General features: G+C 38.1%; 1 protein-coding gene across 3 annotated transcripts in view; it reads left to right on the forward strand.

Annotated features, from left to right (window-relative positions):
• LOC114136717 (double C2-like domain-containing protein alpha) overlaps positions 1–11,484 on the forward strand; it is a 58,048-nt gene that overhangs the window by 14,709 nt on the left and 31,855 nt on the right. The window contains exons 1-3 of one of the 3 annotated variants that reach the window (XM_028004932.1): positions 922–1,134; positions 9,105–9,463; positions 10,513–10,592. In XM_028004932.1, the coding sequence (XP_027860733.1) occupies positions 9,109–9,463; positions 10,513–10,592 (435 nt within the window). In that variant the 5' untranslated portion in view covers positions 922–1,134; positions 9,105–9,108. Of the gene's footprint in view, positions 1–921; positions 1,135–9,102; positions 9,464–10,512; positions 10,593–11,484 lie in introns of those variants that run through there. The other 2 variants (XM_028004924.1, XM_028004940.1) reach the window with 2 other exon arrangements.

An 11,484-nucleotide genomic window follows, 5' to 3' on the forward strand; every position in this document is an offset into this window, starting at 1 on the left:
CCTCAAATTTTTCGAGCATCTCTATTAATTCCTCAAGAAAAATTATTTGCCTCGAAGCTTCATTAAATTATGTTTCATTATTTAGCGCACCGTGTGCCACCCTGGTGATTATTTGTGTTGCGCAACGCTCTCACTTCCGCCCATGAGCTGTTAATGAATGCTAACAGCTAGCAGCATAACGTTCAGTTTTCAAGTTTGGTCTGGGAGATTTAATTGATTTTATTGATTAAAGAGTCTTTATTAGCCTGCTATTTTATTATTAAATTGAATATAATTTTTAAAAACGTGAACAAGTTTTGAACAATTTTTGTACAGGTTACCTTAAAAATGTAGCTGCTATTGTTACACTTTAACAGAAAAGTAATTGTTAGGGATGCACAAACATGTAAATTTGGACCAATGTTGATATTAGATATTAATATTGCTGTAATGGCAGTATTTACCAATATTTATTTTATCTTATTATTTTATTTGATTACTCAATTAATTGTCAGAATAATTGATGCAATACTTGATTAGTAAAATAATCATTTAGAACAGCCCTAATATCAATGATTAAAATTATCTGCCTAGAAGCTTCATTAAATTATTTTTTGCTATTTAGCGCACCGTGTGATTATTTGTGTTGCGCAACTCTCTCACTTCCGCCTATGAGTGGTTGATGAAAGCTGTAGATTTTAACAGATTTTTAATATCTTCACATTTATGCAGTAAAAGCAGTTTCTTTCAGCTGGTGTACTTTGAGATTTCAGCCATTAATGGTCAGATTAAGTGAGGAAAATGTGTGAGTGGTGAAGGTGGAGGTTTCCAGAGCGGATGAGGCAAAGCAGTCACAGTCACAACTGTTAAGGAATAAATCCCTGCTGCACCCTTCTCTCTCTCCCTCCCTCCCTCTCTCTCTCTCCATCCCTCCCTCCCTCTCACTCTCTCTCCATCCTCCAGCTCTCTGTCTCTCCTCTGCTCCTCATTTCATCTCAACTTGGATCTAGCAGCACATTCATTTTTTAATGACACTGCACGCGCTCCCCGCTCCCCTCTTCACCACCTGTTAGCCCTGCATCTCCTCCTCGCGCTGGATTTCAATATTTTCACCTGGTTTTTATGAGGAGTTTCACGCTTGTTCTTCCCTCTGAGGTAAGACAACATTTTTTATGCATTTATTTTCTGAACAGATGCACGTTGAAGCAAGCTGATCAATATTCATTTTATTTCCGTTACATCCTGACTGCTGGGGTTTCCTCTGGACTGTTTCCTCTATCGCCTCCCACAGAGAGCAGGTGCAACGTGTGTCTGAAATTAAGTGTTTTTTTCCCACTTTTACCCACACAGACTTGAAGTTTACTCATCCCTGAAAATAACTTGTCTTCCACCTGACGTGCTTAGTTATAAATGATTCTCCCTAAAGCCTAAGGAGTAGCAATGCTGACTGCCAGTCACAAGCTCTTTATGAAAAGGTGAAAGGAGTACCGATTAGTACCGCGAAACCACTGTATGCATATGGGCGCTGCGCTAAAGGGGGCGCCAGAATATGGTGGAAAAAATATTCCTAGTTGAGAATGCGCTAGGACGCAATTTTTTAAAACTTGTGTTCTTGTTTTATGAAAGGGAGCTAGTCCTGGAGAGGCAGGAAAGAAAGAGGGAAAATGCATTTCAGAGAGATTGACAGTCAGTAGGTAAGTTATTTCAGTCTATAGAGAGGAGGCTTGCAAATATTTAGCTTAAGTTTCTAACTGTGGTGTAGTTACAGGTGTACAGGCAGAACCTTACCAAGCTGTATGCAAGTTATATTTTTAAAATAACAGTAGCTGCGTTTCCAAATGTGCGCAAAACTTTGTCAATATTCCACTAATGTTGAAAAAACACAATTTTGCAAAAGTCTTGTTTCCATTAATTAAGAAATGCAATTAAAATTACACGTGAACAAGTTTGTTCACACAATGAGTCATGAAAAAACATGCAGCGTCATCATCCTCCTACCACTTCCTGTTGTCTTCTTTGTCGTTTTCGCCAGTAGTAATGTCCGGTTGTAACTTGTGCGGTGCAAAAGTGTTTTCATTGCAGTTTAACAAAATTCACTCATTTTAATGTAGCAAAAAAATCACCTCATCCAATTGCAAAAATAGATTTTTCAAAATTGCTGCGTTTCATTAATCAAATTTATTTGTTTGTACAAATATATGGACATGAAAAAACTATTTCTATATTATTTTTATACTTATTACAGAAAAAATAGATTAATGCTTCCTGCTGGTGGCTGCTGCTATATCAAACATGTTAACTCTGTTTATTGTAAAGTTATCGATGCTACTTTCAAATAATGAAAATAATCTACATTTTTAAATCTAAATAAATGTTTTTAGTTTGCTACTCCTGTAAGGTAAACTCATCGATCTGTACTGCCAGATCAATAGCCTTTAACTTAAAAGCTGCATTATATGAACTTATTTGTGTGGTTTCCTTGATGAGGGAGTTTGAAGAAATTTCTCCGTCGTGCCTGCTGCTTGCATGTGCTTGTTATAAATGAAATTTGACTTCCAATGATTCACTTCCTGCTAAAGTCAAAGCAAAATCCACAGAAAAGCCGCACCTTAGCGGCTTATAGTCCAAAAAATATGGTATTTTACACACATAGTCGCTCAGGAATGATAAAGCATCTCAGAAAGTACGTAGCTGCTGACACACAAACGGAAGAAATCTTCTCGCAGCCACAGGTGATGCAAAGAGTGATGGAGAAATAATGAGAGGATAAAGAAGGGGTGAATTTTTGACAGTGAAGATGAGAAGGTAGGGTCTGAGAGACAGCGAGCGCCTCATGCCTGTCATATGACTCTAATTTAAAGTGAAGGAGCTAAAAGAGGAGGGAAGGGGAGGCGGCATGTTGCACAGAGATATATTCCTGACTACCGGATGTGAGCTTCCTCTCTCGTTTTCTTGGCTGGAAATCTGCGCGTTACAAACACAAGGTGGGGGGAGATGCGTCTCCTGCAGCGTAAATAAAACCAACAGAAACCCAGTTTATGCCTGCAGGAGACAAGATGAGCTATCATGTGCAATTATGGACACGTTTAGTTGGATTAATGTGTAAGAAGTCTAAGTAAATTTGGAAAAAACTGGATTGGAGCTTTTATACCAGCAGAATAATTAAACACCGAAAATGTTAAAATGTGGGATCTCTACTGAGCAGATATAGAAGTATTTTTAGGTTGGTGCCCTTACAGAGAAAGATCTTTGATTGTATCTCTTTATGGAAACTCTAGAGCCTTAGCTAGAAGTAGGGGGCCGATTTTACGATTATTCAAATAATAAGTAATCGATTAATTGTTAACTCAAAAAACGGCCATTTGCTGAAAGAACAACCCTTTCAACCAATGTGATGTTTCCCAATGAGTAAAAACACTCATGTTAAATGTTTTACCAAACTTTCCGGTGTGTGAATACTTTAATGCAATGAATAAAATCTATTGTTATTTTAGATTTGGTTCTACATTTTCACATCAATAGACACGTTGCAGCAACATGTTATGAGCACAAGATCCCGCCTCCAGCTTTCTGCTGGTCGGCAATAAACTGCTTGCTAATAATGGCTACCATTGGTTTTAGCTGTCAAGTTGTCAACAAAACCCGCTAAATCTGAAATGTACGCCTGATATATAAAAGAAAAAAGGATGTAGTGCGTTGCTACTTATTATACAACAACTAGATAACAGGGTCAGGAAAACATTCTAACTAAAAAAAATAGCGAAGAAGAGGGAAGTAGTTCAGTTATGCTAGCATGACTATGATAAACGTAACATTTAGATGTGCTGTGGAATTCTGTGTGTTTTGTTCAGTCAAAACCCAGACACCAACTCTCTGGCATATTGTCAGTAAAGCAGGTGTTTAAATTAGCTAATCTACCACTGCAGGGTTAGCTTAGCTAATAGCAGTGATAGTTGAGCTACCACAGCGATCACTTAATAATCACAAAATAAATAGCAAGCCTGAAAACATTAAAACTGTAATGGACTGAATGTTCTGTTATTTGTTTGGGAAACAAACAAATAACAGAAATGTTTGAGTGTTTTTTTTGGTTTTTTTGGGATGTTGAATCCTGAAACATAGGGTGGTGTTGTCAGTTGCTATGGCAACAAGGCTGTGTGTAGTGTAGCTGAAATCGAGAGCGAGAAAAAAGAAGGATATGAATCGTCTTGATTTGTTCAACGATTTTTCTGCGTTATTTTTCCCTTTGTTGGGGCTCGCTGCACTAACTTAATAACATCTCCAGGTTTTGTTTTGTTGACGGGATCGTTCTGCTGCAGCAGGGCGGATATGGATGACACAGAAAAGAGTCGTCTTTCTGCCCTCCAGCGTTGTGCGCATGCATGAAATTTCTGGATGTAAACAAAGACATCAGAGTTTTTCCACCAGGCCTTCCAAAGCTTGGAGCAATGTTTACAAGCGTTGGGTTTGGTGATTTTGCTTCTGCGCTGACGCTCTCGTGAGCGAGATGATGATGATGATGGTGGTGGTGGTGGTGGTGGCGGGAAGAAGAAGAAGAAGAGGACCTCCAGCTGGCAGCATGGGGGTGATCAATCACCCGCTCCCGGAGAGCCTCAGGCTCTTTGCTGTTGCACGCTTGCTGCTGGTCCTCAAGCTGCTCCGACTCAAGGCCACATCTGCCAGAACTGGGAGGCGAATGACTGCACACATCATGTCAACGGCCTCATGAAGGCCGCGCGGACCCACGGATTGACGGTCTGACAGAAGCTTGGCTGTGTTTATGTTTGCACTATTGTTTTTGATGAATTATGCATTCAACTCCAGGATTCTCATCATCACAGACTCTTAAGTGTATTGATCTTTAAATCCATTCCTGCTATAAACGTCTCCATCATACTAAGAGCTTAATTAACTTGTCTGCAGCTTCACCTTAATGCAATGCAATCAGACTCTTCAGATCATTTCTAATAAAGGGCTTTGTGAGTTTTGCTTTAATGTTGTGACAAACTGAAATGATTTATTGTAACTTTGATAACCGAATTTCCCTATTAGCTACAGCTAGCAATTATTTTAGCATTATAATTGCTAAAATATAAGTCTATTTTATAAACTATCAAAAATACATAAAAAACTGAAATAATTTATATTTTCTTTTTAAAATAAGAAAATAAACATTTTATTGCTTAAATGCAATAAGGCAGCATTTATTTAATGAACCCTTGATCATTTGTAGCAATGGATACATCTAACATCAACATGTAAAACGTTTGGTCCTTTCTGCTTGACTTCATCAATACCGATCTGTTGGTTAATTTTTGGATTAACAGATTAATAATTGTTTGAAAATGGTAATAAGTGGAAGATTGTTTTGATAGGATTTGTACCAGGTGAATCTGAAACCGCCATGTTAGGAGTTCTGGGTATAAAACACTTACAGATAAAAGTTTTTTTTATCTTAAGTGTGAAATGTATGAATTCTTTTTGTACAGTTTTGGCTAAATTACTATTTTGAAAATGTTGACCTTTCAGCAAATTCACCTTTTTTAATCTGTAAACTCCACTTAATGATTATTAGATTACTTAATTAGTTGACAATTATTTGAGTAATTGATTAATCGCGATTAATCGTTTCAGCTCTACTTCTAGGTAGAAAGGTTTTGAAAGGAACCAAGACTCTGGATTATCTGGAGAGTTTCCATAAAGAGGAACAATCAAAAATTTTTGATCCAACATAAAAATACTGCTGTACTTCATCTCTACTAATCTGATTAATCGGTTTCAGTATTGTTTCATCAAAAGCTGATGTTTTTTCCGCATCGGTTAATTGGGAGACAGCTAAAAAAGTAGCACAACTCCGACATGATGAAGTTATTCATCATACATTCATGAGACCAAAATGGCCGCCGATGGGTTTTCAAAAGTCAGCTTGTCCATCATCTCCCTTCCTTGAGCCAGACGTCTGCCAAAGTCCTTTCAGCCTAACGAGTGAGGGAAGCTGACGTGTTGGCACGCTGCGGCGGCTTTCAGAGCGCGGTTTCATCACCAGCCAAGATGAAGCTGGATGAGCCGCGGCGCATCTCGCCCGCCCGCCGAGTTCACAACAGAACCAGGTCGTCGCCAGTGACCCCGACTGCTTGTAATTTCGCCAAAGGTCAACAGTCAGGAGCGGCGGTTTTAGAGTCACTTTCTGCCGGGGCATAGCTGCTCCGATTAACTTCATTATGATGAATGAACGCTCTGAAGCGCTCAGCTCTGTTTTTAGTTTTAAACCTGGAGATTCAACTTTACAGCAAAAGAAAACAAACGACAAGGTGTAGATAATCTGATGTTACAGGAGTAAGATTAGCAGATTAGATTAATTTCTTTGGATTGTGGAGAAGATTGCTCCTTACTTCTGGTCTTCTGTCTTACCTATTGTCTGTAGTATCAGCAAACGTATGGAAGAGGATTAGGACCACCAGAAAAAATAAATTAAATTCTCAACTCAGACTTCTGACTTTTTTCTCAGGATTCTAATTCTGTGTCAAAATCCAAACAAATAATCAATCTTAGGTGTATGTGAGTTATGTTGTTAGTGTACAAAATAATAATAATAACTGTCTCTTCGTTGTGCATATATATATTAACTAATACATTTTCACAAATGTATTTGGTATATTTGAATTTTAAGCAAAAACTCAGAAAGATGAGAAAAAAATCAGAATTTTGAGACAACAAAATCAAAATTTTAGAAACAAAGTCAGAATTTTGAGGAGAAAAATAAAACAAAATTGGAGATAAAAAGTTGAAATTCTGAAATTAAAGTGAGAAAAAAAATTCTGTGAAAAATATCAGAAAAAGGTCCAAATTCTGAGGGGAAAAAAATAAAATTAAAAAGATCAGAATTATGAGAAGAAAATTAAAAAATTGGAGAAAAAAGTCAGAATTCTAAAAAAAACAAGAATTCTGTGAAAAAAGTCTGAATTTTGACAGAAAAAATTAAGAAATTTGGAGAGAAAAAGTCAGAATTCAGAGTTTAAAGTCAGAATTGTGAGGAAAAATCATGTTACGGCAGCAGTCAGACTGGATTTTGAAGGGAGTCTGAATTTTGATTCCTGACCAAAAAATCAACTCCTGCATCCAAAACAGAGTGAAGCCAAATTCTCGGATTTTCTTTGATTTGTTTTCACAGATTAAAACTCCCAGACAACACAGAGGAAGTACGAACATTCACAGTGCAAATATGAACTTCTCAGTTTGAATCGATGAATGCAGAGAGAACAGAAGGTAGTCTAAAGGGGGGAGCTTTCTGCTCAGTATTGAGGACACAACGCCCCCTCAAGCCCTGCTGTCTTTAGAAAGCCAAAGCTGCAACGTGTTTGTTTTCCACCCCCTTCACTTTATTTTTTTATTTTCAAAGAAGAGCAAATACACTGCAAAAACACAAAATGTTATCAAGTATTTATGGAACTAATATCTTAGTACACTTGAAATAAGACAAAACTAACTTGCAAATAACTTTTCAGCAAAATAAAGGTAGGGAAGCATGAACTCATAATTTAATTAAATTCAAAAATACTTTATTAACCCAAAAGAGAAATTAAATGTTTTTGCAACTCATTTTATATAAGATTCTTCAAACAAGTTGTTATAGATTCTGATAGCCGTAGGCAGGAAGAATATCCTGTAGCAGAAAAAAAAACACAGCAAAAACATCAAATCTACTCAAGTATTTTTGTAGCTTCTACTACAAATATCTTAGTGCACTTTAAATAAGACAAAACTAACTTACAATAACTTTTCAGTGACATATAGGAGCTTATTTTAAGTCAATAACTCCTTAATATTGTGTTTTTAGGTAGTATAGAAAAAAGTACTACTTTTTCAAATAATATGTAGAAATATTTACTAAAACAACAAGCTCCTATACGTTACTGAAATGTTATTGTAAGTGAGTTTGGTCTTATTTAAAGTGCACTACGGTATTTGCAGTAGAAGCTAGACCAAAAATAGTTGGTAATGTTTTGTGTTTTTGCAGTGCAATCACAGCTTTCTGCAACAGGGCGGCTCTTCTAGCAATGTAAGAGGACTGAAGAGCGATTCAGCCTGGAAAAACTTCCTCCTGTAATTGTCTAACTATGCAGGCTTGTCAAGGATTTTAGATAATAAAGGTGCTTAAACACACACACACACACTGTACTTTCAATGTGGATTGTAATTTAACTCAGCCACTTTCCGTCCATTATCTCTTATCCTTCCTCTGCAGGTTTATTCAGATTTATTTAATTGAAATGCAAATGTGCGCACATCCTCTGCTGTATTTTGTAGTCTTGTGAGAAACTACATTAAAATTGCTTTAATTAGATTCAAAGAGCTTTTTAAGAGAGCCACTTGTGGTAATAGCTTTCTGAAATGAGATATTCCACTGCAGGTAACACTATAACAGGTGTTACGCCAGTCTGCGTTTCTCCAGAAAAAACGCATCAAAACAGAGAATACAAGAAATTACAAAAAAAAAGAAAGAGTAAAAAAGTGTTTGATAAACAGAAACTACTAACTGGTCAGAACATCTGGGTATGCACAAGTTTGATATTTTAAAGACAGAAATTACTAAAACTGCAAACAAACCACAACAAATGAAGGCAAAAAACACATTTCTCATTTTTTTTAGTGTATAGCATGTTAAACTAATACAAAATGTATTTGTGTTTTAGAACAAGGCTAAGTGATTACATATATCTTTGTTCTTTGTCATTTGTGTACAATAAAACTACTGATATATTCAAAATTCTGTGAAAAAAGTCAAAATTATGACAAGCCAAAATTCTGTAAAAAAAAAAAAAAAGGTCAAAATTCTGAGAAAAATTTCAAAATTCTGAAAAAACCCCCTCAAAATTCTCTGAAGAAAAAAGGCAAAATTCTGAAAAAATGTCACAATTCTGAGGAAACAAAAGTCAACATTCTGAGAAAAGAAGTCTGATTTTTTTTTCAGTGACCAGAATTATCTTCTATAACAGCCTGATAAACACAGATTTATATAAAAACATTGTGTGTGTTTTTGTCCCTTATTTTAGTAGCATTAAGTGTAGCACTGGCACTTCTGTCTTCTCCACTTACTTGCTGACTGTCATCATGTTTCCTCTCAGCCCTATGACCGTGCGGAAGGGAAACCGTTTGGGCATCTCCATCCAGGAGCACATGGCCATCAACGTCTGCCCGGGCCCCATACGCCCCATCCGTCAGATCTCTGCCTACTTCCCCCGCCTCTCACCAACTTCCTCCGTCTCGGAGCCACTCTCGCCCAACCAGCTGACGGCGCCGGCTCCGCTGAGCCCCGGTGGAGGAGGAGCAGCGGGAGGAGGAGACGGAGAAGGAGGAGGCGGGGCAGGCAGATGCCTTTTGTCTCCGCTGCTACCGGGAGCCGCAGGAGGAGGAGGCTCGCTGTCGGCCATGAGCAGCATGGACACCTCCATCGAGATCGACAGCTGCGACAGCGACGACAACAGTGAGTCGCCTCAGAGCAACGGTCAGGTCTCACTGAAAAACAGGGTTTAGGAGGATGAGGGAGTATTAGCAAAATAAATTACGAGAATAAAGTCATTAAATTGCAATCCTAAAGTTGTACAAAAATAAAGGCGCAATAATGAGAATAAAGTTGTTTGAGAATAACGCCGCACAAGAATAAAGTACTAGTAATACGAGAAAAAAAGTCAATATTTCAAGAATAAAGTAATATAATTATGACTTTTTTTCTCGTTTTTTGGCTACTTTTATTCTTGTACGACTTTCTCATACTTTCTTTTACTTTATTCTGGTAATTTTATTTTAATTATTTGTTTTAGTATGGTCCAAATACTCCATCATATAGAAGGAGTTGGACCTAGTTTGGCTCTTTCTAATTTTCCAAATGGCTCTTCACTTTTTTTATATTCAGCTACCTCATACTTTAGCTTAACTTGGCAAATATAATTTTTCTGTATGCTAATAAATCCTTTTGCATTTAGTGGTTTTGGATTTGGTTGTACAGGAGGCTCCACTTCTGCTTTTCAAAGATGTACGGTTGTATAATTGTGCATCAATTTGCAGCCATTTTCATCTGTGAGCAGTTATTTGGATTTAAAGTGACAGGAGGGCCTGAAATGGCTCCAAATTGGCAGAACTGAGCAGACTGAAATATAATTTTCTAACAATGATTTTGTGCAAAAAATTGTAATTAATGTGTTTTGTGTCACACATAGATCCATCTATCCTAACCTGTTCAAGGAGGCATCTTAGGTCACATTAAAAATCTGGTTCAGTTCGTAGAAGACAAAATAAATGACACTGACACAGATCTGGACTCTTATAAAGAGTTCAGAAGAAAATCGTGTAAAGAGAGAGTTTTAGATTTCAGGAACTAGTCGATATTTATTCAATATTCCCACCGGTCTCTCTCTCTCTCTCTTGCTCTCTGTGCCGTTTGCTCTTTGCCTCCTAATGAAGTCATCATCATAAAAGCATTTACCTGTATCATTGGCACATATTTCTTCTGACTTGTCGTTAACTCCCTTCCAGCCTCCCTGGGGACGTTAGAGTTTGACCTTTTGTACGAGAAAGCCACCAGCTCCTTACACTGCACAGTCCTCAGAGCAAAGGTACGGTGTCCACGGGAAAATGTTTTACAACCTCTAAACGCCGGTTATCTTGTCAGACAGAAAGCCAGCAAAGGAAAACCAGGCTATGTTTCTGTGTGTTAAACTTCTGAAACCAACATGAGGAAATAGTTTCAGACACATTTGAGGTAATGTATGAGCAAAAATCTATTTAGCCACTCTTATATACACTGCTCAAAAAAATAAAGGGAACACTTAAACAACACAATATAACTCCAAGTAAATCAAACTTCTGTGAAATTAAACTGTACACTTAGGAAGCAACACTGATTGACAATCAATTTCACCTGCTGTTGTGCAAATGGAATAGACAACAGGTGGAAATTATTGGCAATTAGCAAGACACACTCAATAAAGGAGTGGTTCTACAGTTGGGACCACAGACCACTTCTCAGTACCTATGCTGTCTGGCTGATGTTTTGGTCAGTTTTGAATGTTGGTGGTGCTTTCACACTCGTGGTAGCATGAGACGGACTCCACAACCCACACAAGTGGCTCAGGTAGTGCAGCTCATCCAGGATGGCACATCAATGCGAGCTGTGGCAAGAAGGTTTGCTGTGTCTGTCAGCGTAGTGTCCAGAGGCTGGAGGCGCTACCAGGAGACAGGCCAGTACACCAGGAGACGTGGAGGAGGCCGTAGGAGGGCAACAACCCAGCAGCAGGACCGCTACCTCCGCCTTTGTGCAAGAAGGAACAGGAGGAGCACTGCCAGAGCCCTGCAAAATGACTTCCAGCAGGCCACAAATGTGCATGTGTCTGCACAAACGGTTAGAAACCGACTCCATGAGGATGGTATGAGGGCCCGACGTCCACAGATGGGGGTTGTGCTCACAGCCCAACACCGTGCAGGATGCTTGGCATTTGCCAGAGAACA

The sequence above is a fragment of the Xiphophorus couchianus genome, chromosome 2 (assembly GCF_001444195.1).
Source record: "Xiphophorus couchianus chromosome 2, X_couchianus-1.0, whole genome shotgun sequence".
Taxonomy (NCBI): domain Eukaryota; kingdom Metazoa; phylum Chordata; class Actinopteri; order Cyprinodontiformes; family Poeciliidae; genus Xiphophorus; species Xiphophorus couchianus.